General features: G+C 56.1%; 4 protein-coding genes and 2 non-coding genes across 6 annotated transcripts; 3 read left to right on the top strand and 3 right to left on the bottom strand.

Annotated features, from left to right (window-relative positions):
• Nucleotides 1-90: 90 nt before the first annotated feature.
• Nucleotides 91-163, bottom strand: L226DRAFT_t133. The gene has a single exon. It is a non-coding gene; the product is annotated as a tRNA-Phe (tRNA).
• Nucleotides 164-1158: 995 nt separating this feature from the next.
• On the bottom strand, nucleotides 1159-3458 carry L226DRAFT_509969 (uncharacterized protein). Its single transcript, XM_067678237.1, has 5 exons — nucleotides 3323-3458; nucleotides 3203-3274; nucleotides 3081-3150; nucleotides 2184-3027; nucleotides 1159-2133 (listed from the first exon to the last, which is right to left on the bottom strand). The coding sequence occupies exons 1-5, from the start codon at nucleotides 3348-3350 to the stop codon at nucleotides 1291-1293; spliced, it is 1857 nt and encodes a 618-aa protein (XP_067534252.1). The 5' UTR covers nucleotides 3351-3458; the 3' UTR covers nucleotides 1159-1290.
• Nucleotides 3459-3642: 184 nt separating this feature from the next.
• L226DRAFT_561075 (uncharacterized protein) lies at nucleotides 3643-9132 on the top strand. Its single transcript, XM_067683407.1, has 12 exons — nucleotides 3643-4142; nucleotides 4194-4373; nucleotides 4421-4448; nucleotides 4520-4638; nucleotides 4663-4770; nucleotides 4822-5059; nucleotides 5107-7394; nucleotides 7456-7763; nucleotides 7819-7969; nucleotides 8023-8176; nucleotides 8227-8304; nucleotides 8356-9132. Exons 1-12 carry the CDS (start codon nucleotides 3810-3812, stop codon nucleotides 8955-8957), a joined length of 4587 nt encoding a protein of 1528 aa, XP_067534251.1. The 5' UTR covers nucleotides 3643-3809; the 3' UTR covers nucleotides 8958-9132.
• Nucleotides 9133-10180: 1048 nt separating this feature from the next.
• L226DRAFT_523799 (uncharacterized protein) lies at nucleotides 10181-13528 on the top strand (the record flags this gene model as incomplete). Its single annotated transcript, XM_067678845.1, has 4 exons — nucleotides 10181-10390; nucleotides 10444-11998; nucleotides 12062-12246; nucleotides 12302-13528. The coding sequence occupies 4 exons, from the start codon at nucleotides 10181-10183 to the stop codon at nucleotides 13526-13528; spliced, it is 3177 nt and encodes a 1058-aa protein (XP_067534250.1).
• Nucleotides 13529-13771: 243 nt separating this feature from the next.
• Nucleotides 13772-13844, top strand: L226DRAFT_t140. The gene has a single exon. It is a non-coding gene; the product is annotated as a tRNA-Phe (tRNA).
• A 144-nt stretch (nucleotides 13845-13988) lies between these two features.
• L226DRAFT_488335 (uncharacterized protein) lies at nucleotides 13989-16863 on the bottom strand. The gene is made up of 4 exons (XM_067677233.1): nucleotides 16435-16863; nucleotides 15228-16371; nucleotides 14993-15168; nucleotides 13989-14936 (listed from the first exon to the last, which is right to left on the bottom strand). The coding sequence occupies exons 1-4, from the start codon at nucleotides 16606-16608 to the stop codon at nucleotides 14196-14198; spliced, it is 2235 nt and encodes a 744-aa protein (XP_067534249.1). The 5' UTR covers nucleotides 16609-16863; the 3' UTR covers nucleotides 13989-14195.
• Nucleotides 16864-17931: the final 1068 nt, after the last annotated feature.

Raw genomic sequence — 17931 nt, 5'->3', positions numbered from 1 at the left:
TCCAAATCCACATCTGAGTACTAAGCGCAAGAATGAGCCGCAACAGAGGAGACAAAGAAAACGTAAGCGAAAAGTGGTTATGCGGCGACATGCCAGGAGCGTGGATTGAACACGCGACCTCCAGAACTTCAGTCTGTTGCTCTCCCAGCTGAGCTATCCCGGCGATGTAAGACTTCGACAGCTATTTATACCCGGTCGTAGTCAGAGGAATATTGATTTCCAACCAAGCACGATCGTGGTTAAATGAGCTCCGTTGTATTGCCCGAATCATTCATGCAAGGTCACGGGATGGATTGCCGGAGGAAGGAAGATATGAGAACATGCACAAATTATGGGTGACACACGGGAGTCATGGGCTCGGCTGGCTTTCAAAACCGCCCACCAAATGCGCTCAACAATCGGTGTGCTTTCTTTTGTTCTCCTGTGGCCGCTATGGTATGTCGTTCTGGAGCTTTGGTCAGACTTTCCCTTTGTTCCTCCAGATGGTGACATAGCACTATGGAACACACTCAGATAGGCATCCCTGCATGCATTAACAGCACCGTTGCACTCATGTTTTCAGAGCGGGAAGTTTCACGAGATGAGAGGCAGAGAGGTCATGATAGTTGAGCTCAACGTTCGACGCGACACCGGCGGCGAACAACGAAGCACGAGGCGAGAGTCACACTTGGAAGCGCCTTAGTGGCAGTGACGATCTAGCGGTGAAAGCTTTGAGCTATGAGGCCAAAGCACTTTCTAGCACTTGTTCCGACTACTTACCAAGTATAACGGTGACTCGCTCAAAGCTTTGGCCGAGGTCGAGCTAGCGGCGGTGGACGTCCGTTGTCCAAGCGAAGTTTGGTTCAATTTCCCGAATAGGCGGCCGCATGTTGACGGCGTCAATGAAAGTTACTGTAACGCTCTGCTTACGTAGCTTATGTCGTCTACTTATTTTGGGTAAATACTGGAGTTCACGATTACCAGTTACACCTGTCCAACTGCTGCCGCGTTACGGCGGACGGCGGGTGCATATGATGTGAGTGAAGTACATGTTGTATAGATAGGACTATCAAATGAGACGTACACATCCATGCAACATCGACGCCGCTGTCGATCATCAACAGGAAAAGTAGAGTTGGCAGGTCACTTCATATAGATGACCATACGCAACCACAACAGCATCGTGCACCACGGTGTACGACAAGCATATGCATAAGTCAAGGGTATCACGAATAGGTAGTAATAGTCAGTCATAAGTACCGCCATCCTACAAGGGGTAACGCCGGACGAGCTCCTTATTACGAAGCTCGGTCACCCGAGGCCGAGTATAAGTCCTACAAGGTCCTTCCATCCCCGCTTCACCAGCACCTGGACACCGCCTCCATACTCCTCCCCAAGCCACTCCACAAACCGCGCGTCGAGCGCACTGAACGGCCCGAGCTCGAACGACATCACGTCCTTTGGCGTCAGCAGAACGAGTTGCGCCCCGCTCGGGATGTCGCGGTCGCCTTCTGCCCGCCTCGACGCATACTGATATTTTCGTGTCTCCAAGAGCGTCGCAAGACGCGAGAGGACAGAGGTCGTGTTCGCGTGGAAGGCCTGGAGCAGCGCGAGCGTCGTCATAACTTGACGATCGCGGCGCGCACTGTCCGAGCCCGAGGCGCGTTCAGGCGGGCTGCTCCGCTCGCCAGGGATGAACATGCCTGCTGACGGCGCCGGGGCCTCTTCCATGCTTATCCGCGCGTCGGGTTTCCCGCCGCCGGCCCACGTCCACGCGGACATGGCGCTCGCACGTCGAAGAGCCCGCGAGGCCCGCCCGTTGCCAACGGTGGACGGTCGACCTTCGATCCCCGATCCCAGCGTGCGGATGTACGACTGCGAACACGTCTTGGCAAGGTCGTCTTCACCCTCGAGACGGATGCTGCCCCAGTGCTCGCCGCGCCGAGGAGGCCCCGGGTACGAAGGCGTGGTGTTGCGCCATGCGCCCATCCAAAGGCCAGCGCACATCACGCACACGTCTTCGTACACACGCCAGACGTCTGTCCACGCCGAACTTGTGCTGTTTCGGGGTTTGCCGTCGGAGTGGGATGGATCGCAGCAAGGGTCAAGGGAGTCTTCCGAGTCGAGCTGCAGTAGGCGATCCAACTCTGACCACTGGGGCGAAATTGATCAGAAACGGTCACATTGGAGATGTGTATACCTACCAGTCGGACGTCGCTCCATGTAAAGCGCACACAGGATAACCTGTGGGACAGTCCCCGGCCGTTTGGCGGTTCGATCGGTTTCGGGACGTAGAACGCGGGCCGTGTGTTGGGAGTCGTGGAGCGGAGGTCGATGAGGAGATCGTAGTACGAGGGTTTGTCTAGGAAGATGGAATCTGTCGTGCACGCAATCCAGCCGCGGCCGGACTTGCTCTCGAATTCAAGCTTGTCGAGGTCGTTGAGGGTAACCATGCCGAGAACCTTGACTGCGGCGGCGCTCTTGCCCTTCAGTCTCCGGGGCGGCTCGTCGTCGCTCTCGTCGGAGTCATAGCCAGACACGAGCTCGCTGACCTGTTCCTCGTAGCACGTGTCGGCAGCAACTTGACAGAGGATACAGGCAGCCTCCACAGGTGGTCGTGTGATGACGAGAACGCGTCGTCTCCCAAGAATGTGCTTGTATAGAGTCAGGGAAGAAGGGCCAAGGATGCGCAGGAGGTGAGGCAGGTGGGTTGTAGGAGCGCAGTCCGAGCGAGGGCCCTCCAGCTCGGGTCCCCACCCCTCCCAGGTGCTTGAGCTGCCATCATCACGCACCTTGCGCTCCTCGAAGAATGCGCGCGCAGGGTCCCAGTCGCTCTCGAGCGGCTCCAAGGTATCACGGTCCTCCATAGAGTTGTAGATAGTGTTGACAAGCTCCTTCAGCGCAGCAACGTGCTGCCAAGGACGGGCGCGGGGAGACTTGGCGAGGAGAATGCCCAGAGAGGAGAGGCGGAAGCCGCGGTGGCCGTCTTCGGATGTCCGCCGCCTGCGGAACACGCAGACGCCTTGGTGGTCGTCCTTGGTGAAGTAACTGCGCGGTGGCCGAGTCAGCAAGCAAACGCGTCAACGGATGAGCTCACGTACACAACATCCCGCTCAATAAGATGCAGCCCACTGGGCAAGCAACTAAACTCCACGTTCGAAAGATCCAAGTCTGCGTACCGAACGTTCAATCATGTTCAGCGTGTCTCCGTACGCATGCGTACCCTCTGACGCCTTGAGAGACCAGTCTATGATGTTCCCTTTCGTCCGGTGGAATGATGCATGGAATATGGCGACTGCGAAGGCGTCAGTCGGTGCAGATATTCATATAATTATAGCCGTACCGAGGTCACCGGCATGCGAGGAATGCATGAACAACTTCGAGCACAGAGACCGCGCAAACACCGGTCGTCTACGTCGCCACGGGTCGTTGCGATCGTCGAGGTCGTCGAGGTCGTAAAACGTCGAGATGGTGGTTGTCGGCAGAGACGATGCCCTCGAAACGCGCCCCGTTAAGCGGGTGCTGCTGACTAAGCGGCTGAGACTAGGTCAGTGGGTAAGTAGGGGTAAGTAGACGAGTAAGCAATTATACTGACTAGATAAGTAAGGAATAATCAACACTTAGTGACGAGAACGGGCGCCTACGCGTCTTGTTCCTCTGCCACCTACCTCTACCTCCTCGTCGTTCTCGTCTTCAGCTTCATCCTCTGTTCGCATACTTGATTCTCTTCCTGGTGCTGCTGGTGCCTCTTTTCTCTCTCGCGCTTGACTTGCATCTCGGTGTCCTACGTGCCTAAGAGGACCCTTACGCCTGCTCTCGGTGTCGCCACAATGATGCACATACAAGGTGCAGCAACGGAGAAGCCGAAGCGACCGTTGCCATCAAAGAATAAGAAGTGGTTGGCTGGGCAAATGGAGTCCAAGAACGGGCACGGTAGCGACGGGGAACGGTGGGAGCGAGGCGGACATCGTAGACGCGGTCGGGGACGCGGAGCGCACGGACACCACGGCACCCATCTGACTGTGCCTACCGACGTCCACGATGATATGGCGAGTGCCACGGAAGACGAAGGTGTGAGTGGAGACAGTGGCCACGAGGATGACGGGGACATCCCTCAGAGAGAACCGGAGACGGCGGAAGAAAGGGAGATGTTTTTCCAAGAGGTTCTTCACATCATACATCTTCGGTTCGCCTGCAGCTTACCATTCTATCAGCTCCTTAAACAACGCGACATTGAGAAGAAGAAAGCCATTGCGGAAGGCAAGATGGACGACCCTCTCGTTCCGAAACGACTTGACGAAGCTATCACGATGGTCGGCACTTGTATGGACATGTGCCCGAGGTTCGAGCGCTACCGGAGAGAACGAGAGAACAACTTGGATAGGTGGGAAGTCGTACGTGTATATTTGTTCTTGTGCCATGCTACCTTGGGCTGCTGAAGTTTGGGAGGTTGAGCCGGGTTGACTCAGGTGCGTATATTTCGACTTTGTCAAGAGCAATACGTACTTGTATATATCTCACTTCTGCACACGCGTTACAGTCTACCTGCGCTCGTATGTGAGATGGCAGTTCATGGTCTGTAACCGCTCCAGGAACCGTGACACGCCTCGCTGGATCCATCCGGCTCGACCTTCGAAACTGAAGTACACCGCTCGTTTGGTTCGTCCGCTGATACTCTTCAAGATTCCCGGGACAAAGCGCGTCGATCACAAGCGTGCAGTCAAGATTTATGAGCGCGCTGCGGGGGACAAGACCCTTCCATCCGATTTGCGTCCACCTCCAGTGTTGAAGGTAAGCAATTAGTGCTGTGATCTTCCTGTCGCTGTCTGACATCCAAATCAGAAAACATTGGATTACCTCTTCCACGAGTTGATCGTGAAGGAAGGCTTTTCCCAGACGTACAACTTCGTCCGCGACCGTTCACGCGCGGTACGGAATGACTTCACCATGCAACACGAGACAGGCCCTCTGGCAATTGAATGTCACGACCGCTGCGCTCGTTTCCATATTCTTGCTCTCCATCTGGAACGTGGCAAGGACGGATTTTCCGTTACGCTCGAGGAGCAGCAGCTCATGAACAGTGAGTACAATCTCCTTAATACAGACACTGACTGACGATATCTACAGCGTTGCAGAGTCTGAAGGAGTTCTATGAGGATCAACGTGGTCGTTATCAAGCTCCGACAGAGCTTGAGATGCGCGTATATCATCGGCTCATTCATATTCGCGACCAGAGAGAACGTCACGAAGAGATACCGGATGAGATCAAGAACCATCCAGTGTTTCAGCTGACTACTCAGTTCCGCCTGCGAGTTCAGGCAAACAGTGCACCCATAAGCAAGACTTCTGCTCTACGCGTCGATGATGAAGCTATGCGGATCTTCTCGCAGCTGGCTGCCGTCCTCCGTGAGCAGAACAACGTCGTCATGATATTCCTCGTCGCCTGTATCATGGAGCGGCTCTTTGGCCCGGATTGTATCGACGATATCGAGAGTATCCGCGGCGATCTCAGCATACCGGATATCATCGACGGTATTTCGAAGCCATTGCCAGGTGCCGTTCCTTCCACAGATGGCGTAATGTCGATGGAGAGCCCCGAATCTCTTGCTGTGGACATCACGGAGGTCGAAGAAGATGCTGTCCCCTCCGACTCTGCGCCAGCCCCTACCACTCAGTCTATTCCAAGGAGTGCGACTGAGTGGCTCACCAACAACTTTGGTGCGCCGCCTGCCGCGACCAACGGCTCCTCTCAGAGTGCGTTCGCCACACAACCTTCACCCTTCACCTCATCTACGTCGTCCCCCGCGAAGTCTGCATTCTCCAACCTTGGATCGGGTACTAGCGCTTTCGCATCTGGCTCAGGGTTCTCGTCGTCCAAAAGCGCTCCGTCGGCTTTCGGTAATCTTGCCACAGCCAAGTCCGCTTTCGGCGGCGCGACCTTTGGTCCACCTTCCTCTGCGTCAGCAGACTCATTCTTTGCAAACGGTGGATCAGCCAAGAGCGCGTTTGGCTCATCCACGTCCAGTGTATTCGGGAGCAGCACTAGCACCACAGTCCCTTTCGGTTCCAACACATCGCAGACGACCCCGACTCCGCTTACGTCTCAGCCTACCTGGCCAGCGGAGTCATTCACACAACCGACCACGACTCAAAGTCCCCAGGTATCCACTCCTAATGCTCCTCATCTCAACCCTTTCGCCTCGCCATTCGTCCCTCCATCTAGTGCGGCTCGGCCATCTGCACCATCGTCGTCTCAAGCTGTGCCCCCACCTCCCGAGAAACCTAGCATCTTCTCATCAACCATCTTCACGACTCCCCTAACAACCTCCACTCCCACTTCACGACCCCTTCCTAAACCCTCACCACCCGCTCCATTATCCGATACATTCAGCATCCCTGTGGTCCCGCCACAAGCTTCCCCTGTCATAGTCGCGTCTGCCGCACCACCCACGATTTCAGAGGAACCTGCGCGTGACAAAACCCCTCCACCACCGCCGGTGACTCCGGCTGAAACACCTTCACTTCTTAAGGAACGACGACAGACATTATGGGACTTGCCAGGTTCCTCGTCTCCATTCCCGCGCCTCAAGGAAGAGAAGATGACATTTACTCCCCCACCGGGTAGCCCCACAGAGCCTCGCACTCCCATCTCGCCGACTGCCCCTCCGCCCGCTCTTGGCAAGGTTCCCAATATCGCTCTTCCTCCGACACCGACAGCAAGGTGGTTTGATCCCCCTTCGCAGTCGTTGGAGTCGGAGAACACTCTGTCGCGGAAGAAATCCCTGCTCCATTTCCCTTCCCTCACTCTCCCTACGCCGGCTCCGTCGGAGATCCTGAGCCCCATCCATATTACCACTCCGACTCCAGGGAAGAGCGCTCCGGCAGCGACTGGCGGTCCTTCGCCTCTGTTCCAATCCCATGTTCCCTCCGCGGAGTCGCAGCGCGATTCCGTGTCCGCGTCCACCTCAACAAGTAGTGCTTCGCCACCAGTGCTTGCCCCCACCCCAAAGTCAGCGTCCTCGTCGAAGCCTGTACTAGAGATCCAGACGAATGGTTTCGCGGCATCACCAGCGAGTAAGGGCAAAGCGAAGGCTACTGAGGCGGACCTCGAGACGAAGTACCAGTACTTTGTCATGAAGCGCTGCTGGGATAAGTGGCGGAGCAAGTCCGACTATGAGGCAAGCATCGCGTGGAAGAAAGCTGTCGACCGTAGTCAGCGGTACAAGGACCAGCTGCAGCGCTCGCGTCTCGGTGCAAGCCAGAACGGAAGTAAATATGAACAGTCGGCGAAGAAGCGGAGAATATCCCTCCCGACGGATATGGTCGCTGCCCAGGCCCGCAGGCACAAGCGACGCAAGTCCAACCAGTTCGTGCAGCCGTTGACGGACGACGCGCTCGCCCAGCGCTTACAGGAGGTACGTGCGCTACGTCTCTCAACTTTCAAGTCGCCCATCGCTCATGGTCTGGTGAACTCAGAACTACGAGGAGAACGAGCGACGTTGGGCCCCAGGCTCCTTCCGACAAACCGTTCTCGATCGTCTCAAGAAGCAGTTGCCGCCAAAGTCCGAGTTGCCAGAGTGGTGTTTGTGGTTGTCGGTGAACTCGGAGAACGACAAGACTGCTATCTGGCTCGAACACAAGTTCGACGTACCGTCGTCTGGTCACTGGATCTCTGAAGCGGTGTTCTCTATCCCCGCATTCCAGAAACCCGAGGCTCAGGGCTCCCCCGGCCTCATTGTCTTCGAACGCACGCCACTCGAAGGCGTCGACGACGAGATTGAGAGGTGCGTGCATCATTGCAGTGGCCCATGAGCTTGGTGGCTCATTCGGCGCCCTCAGGAAGTATCGTGTCCTGGATGACTGTGCGCGTCTCCGTGACATCATCAGTGCTCTACCTCCTCCAGACGAGCGGCACTTCGAGCCCTGTTTGCTCGTCATCAACTGGACTGAGGTCGAGGATGGTGACAAGACTAGGGATTTGGTTGACATGGTCAGTGCTAATCGTTCTACGATGACGGCCCAGCTGACTTAGTTCAATGTCAGACCCACAAACTCGTGCATGATGGTGTAGTCAAGCACGTCTCGTACTTCAATGTCTCTGCCACCGCGAAAGAATTGGATAGAAAGTTTGCGGATCTCCTCGATATCACGCCCCTGGACACGGAAGACCAGCTGTCTGTGGCTATGACTTGGAAGGGTACGTTGTGTTTGTTTGGTATCCAGTTGGTGTTCTGACGTCGCGCGCAGATGTCACGAGATTGTTCGTCGCCCCAGTCGAGTCTGCCATCTCTGATCTCCTGGATAGCTGTTGGCCGAACGATGAGTGTACGTCTTGTCAGTTCTTCAGGCAAAGCGATGGCTGATTGCTGTCTGCAGTTGATTGGGTCCGATACGACCGGGTGTTGTCCGCCATCGGAGAGATCCTCAACATATCACTCCGTGCGATCCTCAGTCTCTTCAACGACACGCCATCGCATGTTTCCGTCGAGATCCCCGAGGATATCCAACAGCCAGGCATCACTGGGCGAGGATACGCAACCGGCCAGTTCGCGGAGGCGTTGGCAAAGCTCTTGCTCTCCTCCGCACAGGAGCTAGTCGGTTCGCGGTTCGCCTCACCGGTCGTCTTCCCCGCAGACAATGTGGATGCGGCTGTGCAGAAGGTCGAGATGGCGATCAGCACGCAGACGCAGAAGCTCCGACAGCTCGCTGCGGATGCTGCATTCCGGTCGTCGATGGGCCCTTCGCCCAAGCGTCGTGCTTCCGAAGAGGACCTTCGTCTGGGCGGCTCCACATCCTCCAAGCGCAAACGTCCTTCGCCGTTTGAGGACGACGTGGGAGACACGGACGAGGATGGCAATGGGCTTTCGGCCTCTCCACCACCCAGCACTTCGGGTGCGACAGACACGAGCGAGCCGATCGTGACTGTCGCGATGCTCCGAGCATTGACGAGGGAGATGCTCAAGACGTACGGCAGCTGAGATTGCGGGTTCCGTCCACCTGCCCGTATTCATATGGACGAATGTTTTTGAGGAATCGCTAGGATACACACATGTTCTTGCAGCTATATCTATCGTGCTGTGTCGGTATCGGATTTGCAATGTTGCTTCATCATATATACTTGGGAGAGTTCCATTTCTGCACTGGTTCCGAGCTGACTGGGTCCGAGCAGACACTACATGGGGTGCAAGCACTCTGCAAGTCATCCACCTGAGTCCAGCTTACATCCGCGGCAAGCTTCAAGTCGGTACCTTTCTACGAGTCTCAGGCCTGAGGTCGTGTCTACGTCTCGTATATGAATAAGGCGACCGTCACTGCCACTAAGTTCGTCGGGCGCTTCCACCTGTGACGGTGACTGATGTGACTCTCGCCTCGTGTTTCGTTGTTCGACGCCCGCATCGCGTCGAACGTTGAGCTCAACTATCACGACCTCTCTGCCTCTCATCTCGTGGAACTGCCCGTTTTGAAAACATGAGTGCAACGGTGCTTGTCATGCACGCAGGGATGCCTATCTGAGTGTGTTCCATAGCGCTGTGTCACCATCTGGAGGAACAAAGGGAAAGTCGCTCCAGGACGACATACCATCACTGCAAAGAAAGTATTCTTTCTCCGGATAGCAAAGAATCAGAGATCAAGTTACTGAAAGTAAGGAATTTATTGAACCTAAAACTTTACCTGTAACACCCTTATACTTCCCATGAAAGGCCTACAAGCAACTCCAACTTGCCTAAATGAGACTTTCCTCGAAGTTTACTTACTCCAAAAATGTGGAATATCTGACCTCGTGAAACTGAATGATGCTAACGTTCCCTCGGGGTATTGGTCAGGAGGAAAGGATGCTCCCGTTGCAGTGCATAGCGGCCACAGGAGAACAAAAGAAAGCACACCGATTGTTGAGCGCATTTGGTGGGCGATTTTGATCCGGCAAAGCCAGACGAGCCCATGACTCACGTGTATCACCCAGCTCCTCCCATACTGGGACCGTCCCAACCACCGTCCGAAAGTACAAATTCCGCAAGCCGGCGCGTCTAGAGGTATGTGGTCCCCTTCCCCCAACCACCATGGGGTGCCATCCTCTTACGACAGCAACGGCCCTTGTTTTCGCTAGCACCCTATAGCTGTCGATAAATTCAAAACCGCCGATACGAATCGTAACCCCAACACTGATATCCAACTCAAGGCCAACGAGGACCGAGACAACGCCATGAAGGACTGTCCTGGAACCACCATTCTTATGAACTTGTCCCAGTTCTACTCCGCCTGCCTCTACGACCTCGCCGCAGACTTCGACCAGGTCGTCGACCACAAGTACGCCCCACTGGTATGGCGCTCATTCCAAGCCAAGCTAGGCAGATTCGGCCCCGCTGGTAAACAGAGGAAGAGGCCGTTGGAGAAGGATGTGTCAGCAGCCTGGGTACGTTCGTCGCATTCACAACCACCTCATTGTCTGAACCACCGACGCTACAGAGCGCGGTCGATTCACGGCATCATCTGTGCCCCAACCACTTTCTCAACCTCTCGGAAGAGAAGCCTGACACGAAAGACGACTCCAAGTACAAGGTCGACGCCTCCTTCATCTCGAACGAGCATCGGGAGACGATCGTCTCCGGCAAGCCCAACTGGCCTTACATCGGGATCCTAATAGAGTTCAAGCGCGGTGGTACCGCCAACGACCCCTTTGACGACAAACTCGACCACGACCCTGACGCGACGGCCAAGTCTCGAGTTGCTGTTCGTGGCCAACTCATGTCGTACGGCGGACGTCTCTTCTCCTATCAGCACCGCGTCGCCGTCTACCTCCTCTTTATCAATGGCGACACTTTTCGCGTGATGCGATGGGATCGGTCCGGCGTGATCGTGACCGAGGCCATCAACTATGTCCGTACCATCTCGGGGACGAAGGCGCTGCTCAAGGTGACACACGCCTTCTCAAAGATGAGTCTAGAACATCAAGGCTTCGATCTCAACGTCACGATGCTCGTGCCTCGCTCTTGCGGGTACCAGCGCATGGACCTGCTTGCGCTCCCCTGCAATGATGGCCTCGACTACCACGAGTGCATGTTTGACGACTCCTCCGCCATGCACATGGTCTTCACCGACGCAGATTTCGCCGCGTCCTTCGGCACCCTCTGCAAGGATGGACACCCCCTCCTCCACGTTGATCCGTCTCACGACTGCAAGAACCATGCCGCATCCCATCGCGCTTCACCTCCCGTCATTCCTCTCCTCTCCTTCGTTCGCGAGCTATTCAAGCGAACACTCGTATCCGGATACCCACGCTACATGATCAAGATCGGCGATCGTCATTACCTCGTCGGCAAGCACATCTTCATCGCGTTTGGTTTGGTCGGTCGCGGGACGCGCGGGTACGTTACGCTTGAGTGGGAGACTCAGCGCTTCGTCTTCCTCAAGGACTCGTGGCGACCCTACTATGAGGGCCTTGAGCAGGAAGGCGCAGTGCTTTCCTCGCTGAACGACAAGGAGATCCTGAACGTCCCCACAGTGGTCCGGTACGAAGACGTCCACTACACTACGGGTGACCGGCTGGAGCAGGAGACCGAGGCTTCCCATTACTCGCCGGTCACGGGCGCGAAGTCCGTCGACGACTCGAACAGCTCTCCAATGTTCAGCCCCCTTCCTGGAGAGGAGGCCGAACTCAAGAAGTGGCTCCAGTCAAATACCGAGGCTGATGACCCATCTGAAATTTACCGGAAACTCCTAGCGACCAGTCGTGAGTCCGTGGAGACAGAGTCCAATCCATTTTCAGAGCCCGTCGAGGCTGTGACTATGCCCGAACCTCTTGCTGGACCCTCGAAGAGCGTCCCGAACCCTCCCTCGTCCGACCGCTCCGGAGGGGTCAAGCGGTCTGCAGAGGAGGTGGAACGTGAGGATAAATGGACACAAGGACATGGCTTGCGTCACATGGTGCACTCGCGAACGGTGGTCAAAGAAGTGTGCCTGTCGATGACCGAGTTCACAAGTAGCTTCCAGCTCACAAGAATCATCTTTGAGTGCATTTCTGGTACGTTTGTTACGCATATTTTTTGATACTAGCATTTTAACATCTTCATTACTTTTGAATCAGCTCACCAAGAGGCGTACGAGTCATGCGGGTACATGCACCGAGACGTCAGCGCCGGCAACATCCTGATATATCCGGTCGTCAAGTGCTCCAATGGAAAATGGTCCATCTATTGGCGTGGTATCCTGGCTGACTGGGAGCTTGCGAAACATAAGGACAAACATACAGCCATGCAGCCGCAACGCACGGTACGTGTATTGTGCTGTCGTCTCTTGCATTCAACGCATCGCTCACGTATCGTAGGGCACTTGGTACTTCATGTCGGCTTATCTCCTCGCCCACCCTGCATCTCCGACCACAATCCCGGACGAACTGGAAGCCTTCCTGCACGTTTATGTGTATAACGCCGTCCGTCGTCTCAACAGCAACTTGAGCACGATCTCAGGCTTCATGAAAACATATTTCGCCGGATACGATCTGGATGACACCCGCAACGTCCCGACCTGTCCGACCTCAAAGCACCTCTCCGTCGTTGAATCTGGAAAGCTCCGCTCAACCCAGCTTGATGTCGTGTTCTCCAACCCAGACGGGACAGTGACGGAGGAGCATCCAGTCAACAGGTTGATCGCCGAGCTGCTTCGAAGATTCCACGCACGCTACGTCGTCTTGAAGTTTAGGGAAAAGACGTCGAAGCTGGCCCGGGATGGACCTCATACACCTCGACGCGAGCCGCAGACGATGAAGCTCGACATAATCACCGAAAACGGCATGGAACGTAATGCTCCCCCGAAGAATTGGTCTTCCAAAGAGGCGTTACGGCTTCAAAAGGAGCCCGTCATACTTTCGCCTCCGTCGCAGGAGGACGACGAACTCGCGGGCTCTATAGATGAACATCTCGGGGTTCTTGGGCTTTTCTTTACTTTCCTCACCGAGATGGAATGGCGTAAAGATGACGTGGTTCCAGACCGCCAGGACGACATCGTTATTTCGCGGAAGGCCCTTCAAGCTACGCAAGTCACCGGCCGAGTCCCTGGGACCACTCAGACATCCAAGTCCTGTGTCGTCGTCAACGCAGCTGAGGAAACACACGAGCATGTTTCGGAGAACGATGTCCCAACACCCGTCGCTGATGCGCCGGCGGTCAGGCCTACGAAGAGGCGTCGCAAGGACCCTGTCGTGCAAACAGCCGCTCCCGGGTCTGAGGGCGAGCCGCCCGTAGCAGGACCGTCGACTGGTCGCATAACGTGGAGCCGCAGTGCTGCCAACGTCGGTGCGGTGCCGAACACTACAGCCACAACGACTCGTGTTACTCGCAGTATGAGCGGTGTACTCCCGACGCGGGGCGGTCAACGTGCGTCCTCAAGCCAAGGCAGTGGACGGTCGAATACGGTCTCCCGTACGGCCAGTGGTAGCGGAGGGACCCGTGGGCGTACTCGTGCTTCGTCGCGAGCCGGTCCTGGTCATGAGGACAGTGACGAACAGGGTGGTAGGAAGGGGAAGGGTGTCGCTGGTCGCTCTCGACACCGATGAATGCTGTAGTGTCTCGATAGCAAGTGGTCCGTGGTTTTTGTAGTGTATCTGTAGACTGTGATTGTTGTATTGTGCATGTTCTCATATCTTCATTCCCCCGGCAATCCATCCCGATTGATGCCAGTGACCTCGCATGAATGATTCGAGCAATACAACGGAGCTCATTTAACCACGATCATGCTTGGTTGGAAATCAATATTTTTTGACTTTGACAGAGTTTATTAGCTGTCGAAGTCTTACATCGCCGGGATAGCTCAGCTGGGAGAGCAACAGACTGAAGTTCTGGAGGTCGCGTGTTCAATCCACGCTCCTGGCAAACCACTTTCAGCGTCCTTTTCTTTGTCTCAGCAACTGCAGAACCTCTGTTGCGGCTCATTGTTGCGCGTAGTACTCAGATGTGGATTTGGAAGGCCTGGGGGCCAGGTTCGTCACGATCCACACGGCAAGGGGCATTGCCTTTCCCTCCAGTCCTCGGCCTCAGCCTTTGGTAAGGACAAGCAGCAACACTTGGGTATATTACTATTATCACAGAGCTACCAGCAGTTCGCACCATCAACGTCCCCAAACTCGTACACGAATTGACCCCCTGCCGCAAGAACCACAGCGGCGCGTATAACCAACAACGCAGAAGCAACAGCATCCTCGTCGAGAACGGCGCATCTGGTCTTCATCCCGTCCTCCGCTTCTTTTTGGCGGGCGGCGAAACATAACTCTGAGAGGGATCGTTGGTACGTTCTTGTCTCTGGCTCTCAGGCTGGCAGAGACCCCAAGCCACAGGAATCCTATCCCCAACCTTGTCGTCGTCCGGCCATCCCGGTAGCCCTTCCGCATCCGTCAGTACCTCTACCATGGCGTGGTGGCTCGAGGCCAACGAAGCGAGTTTGCGGTCGTCCGCGGAGGGTTCTTTGTGTGCCTCCACAGGCTCGCCGTCGTCGAGTGATTGATCAACCGGCGGCGGGAGATGGTCTGGTTCGGGATTGAGCTCAGCGGACGGTGACGGTGAAACCGACTCGACCCGAGTGGCCTGCACAGGAAGGGAAGCAGCGCTAGCCTCACGAAGCTCGTGCTGCGAGACCGCATGGTGGGCCTGGAACCACGACAAGAGGGTGTGGAAGACGCTGTCCATATTGCTGCCGAATTCCAACGGTATGCCATGGGCGACTTCGAGCTTTCCGGTGAGGATGGTGAGGAGTTTCCGCGAGCCGCAAGCGATGGCCCCATCTTTGGTGTTATACTGCTGGAAGAACTCGTCGATGTAGTTGGCGATGGTGATGTCCAGTGCGCATGACGACCGGAGGAAGCGGGTCGCATAATAGAGCAACACATACGCGAAGGACTCGAGTTCGTCGCAGACCTCCACGGGCTTCGTGAGTGATAGCCGTGCGACCGACATGAATGACAGTGTGCCCTAGTACGGTTATACCAGTAAGTGTCTGATTATTGCGGGAGTGTTACACGACTCACGATTTTCTCAGCAGGCATCGCAGAGACAGGCCTTGCCATCTCCCAGTCGGCAAGTATTCCTCGGAACCGCAGCATGTAACGGCCCCCGACCTTGTCCATCCTCGGGTATATGAGCATATTCCCGCCGCTTATGTCGCTATGAAGCAGCGAGAGATGTTCAAAGGCCCCGCGGTGAGCTGCAACGACGATGAACAAGCGATTCCCAAAGCCGCACAGACATATCTTAGAGACTCACCGACGACACAATCCTTCACAATAGTGATGAGCTGCTGCCCGGTTTGGAACTCGCTCAGCGGCAGCGCGACCTCTTTGACCACGAGCCGGTAGTGCTGATAGCGACGCAGGGCGCATGTCCGTTTCCGGTCGGACCGGTCGGACCCTTGCTTGCGTTTGCGGCCCGCGAGGCCCCGGGTCCCCGTTTCCGAGTCAGCCTCGCCCTGTTGCTCCGTCCACCGCTGGAGCGTGTACGTGGCATGCCCAAGGAGGTCATCATGGCAGAGCAGAGTGGGCACATTGCTGACGAGTGCCGTGTTGAGCTCCATGAGCACGTCCCCCTCACGCGCGGCAAAGACACCATGCACCCTCCATGTGTCCTTCAACCAGACAAACAGGCCGGTCTCGCAGTCGAGCGCGACATACCCGCGCGTAGCCCGCCCGAACAGACTGTTCTCCCGGTACTGGGGTTTCCCGATGAGGAATGTTTGGTTCTCGTCACCGTCAGGCACCTCGACACGATAGCGTGGCCAGAGTGGATCGAGAGAGCGAGCGAAGGCAGTGCGCACGTAGGAAAAGACGTAAGGTTGTTGGGGCGGGTTGTCCAAGTCGAAGAGCCCCTCCATGAGCTCCAAGTCGGTCTCGAGGCTCTCCGCAGCCTCCGTCATGCATCGATACTCGGGGTCAGACGGGTAGAGGCGGTGCGCGGTCGGGTCCAGGCCAAGCTGAATGTCAGCGCATTGAGAAATGCGCGAGAGGACATCTGCGGTGTATCGCCAATCAACGAAATAATCGATCGGATGGGTGATAATAAACCCCGCATGGTCCCAGCGGATCAGGTGGAAGCGTCGTTGGACGACCAGCAGCGTGAAGACAGCGAAACGCTGCTGCACGGCGAACATGAACCCTACGCGCGTGATCATGTCGTACGTATCGTCGTTCGGGTCGCGAGCATTGCTTAGAATCGGCGAGATGACAACGACCGCTACAAGCTGGTCGCACCACATGGGGACTCCAGAGGTGGGCACGAGCCCCGGACGGAAGAGTGCCATGTCCGGCTTGGGCTGATTCTCGCCCATGATCGACCTCGCAAGGTCAGGTCTTGGCCCGCAACAGGCCAGCTTGATGCATGGGGCGAACGCGTCGCACTGGTTCACAAGCTCAGTCTGGCAGTGGCCACTGCAGTTAGCGACAGGCTAGCATAGCGACTTGAAGGAGCGGGTACATACGAATCTGCTTGTCAGCGTCGCCTCATCAAGCGCTGCTGCGTTCTCCAATGCTGCAAATGGGTTGTGGTCGGGAGGAGAACTCGGAGGGTTCGGTGGAATAAGAGGAGTGAAGTATCGCCTGGCGAACTCGACCTTGTCTTCGAGTACACCGTTTGAGCCGGCCAGGCTAGCCATTTCAGGATCTTCGACGTATGGGGTGAAGGGGTGTCTTCCTGTCGTGTGATCTCGTGGGAGTCGAACACGAGCTGAACGCGTCGACGGGGTCGAAACTAGTAAGGATGGGAGTGGTTCGGGGCCGACTTCGTGCGCTTGCTCGAGAAATCGACGACGCAGCGTTGGCCGCAGTCGAGGCTGAAGACACAGGAAGCAGAAGCGAAGAAACTGGGGAGGAGGAAGCGGATGGGGTCGATGGTGGTGGTGGCGGTTGTAGTGGTTGCGAACCAAGCTGGTATTAAGCGAGACCCAGGCGCGCCCGTTCCGAATCGGGGAGGCGCCCCGTCCGTCGGCCTGCCGTTCGGTCTATTCCGTCAACTGCATAGTAGATGATGCTACGCCAGTATGCGGGTCCATCTGCGCCATATGAGAGTGTAGGCCAGACGCGGTGCCCGATGGACTCTTCAGTGGGCACTGGCAGGCCAACGGAAAATGTGGTTAGAGACAGCACGTGCCTTTGTTTACGCGAAGTGGATGGCTCGCTTCGTCGTCAGTCTCAAGACCTGAGGTGTACGCGTTGCATAGACAGCGTATGCAGCGAGCAACGCAGTGATAATTTCAAAGCTCACATAGGCGTGAGTTGCCACTACTTCGACCACGGCCAACAGTGAGCATGATTTCATGAGTAGCGTAGAGGGAAGGGACGTACACTAAACTATAGGGCGGGAGGATAACGATATCTGTGAATGATGGGAAAGCCCGGAGCGATGGCGAAGGGCGCGAAGCTGACGACGAAGAGTTACCCCGATTGAACAACACTACGGGCAGGCTTGCCAATGAGGACTACGGACTAATATCGCGGGGGAACTAGATGTATCTTGCAAGGTACATGGATGAGCTGAATGGTACGTACGCGTGTATCCGGTAGTTCAGATATCCCGCCTATGTCTTGCGCCCCCTCGCCCATATAGCATGCCATGTCCCCGACTGGAGCTGTCGTCCCGTACTCACGTACGCCTTGACCACCAACCACGAAGCGGGCAACCTGCCTCAGGCTGAGTGAGGATGCGTAGCATAGCTGAGTGCTACTACAGCTCCGCGGGCACAGTCAACCTCCTCAGATTGGCCGACGCGACTCTCCGCGTAGTGGGCGTGGTGCGCAGATCTTCAAGCTTCAGACACCGTAGCCCCAGTCTCTTTCAAGCCAAAATCAGCGGATCCTCAGACCACCAGGCGCGACTAGAACTCACAATAGAGGCCTAAGGGATCGTCGGGACTTGACATCGAGATTGTGTACTTGACTCTTGGGCACTTGAGTACTTGTGCCTTGTCGACCGCACCGAG

Source organism: Lentinus tigrinus (genome assembly GCF_003813185.1).
Source record: "Lentinus tigrinus ALCF2SS1-7 unplaced genomic scaffold L226scaffold_16, whole genome shotgun sequence".
NCBI lineage: Eukaryota > Fungi > Basidiomycota > Agaricomycetes > Polyporales > Polyporaceae > Lentinus > Lentinus tigrinus.
Note: the sequence above shows the minus strand (reverse complement) of the source record. Positions and strands in the feature narration are given on the sequence as shown.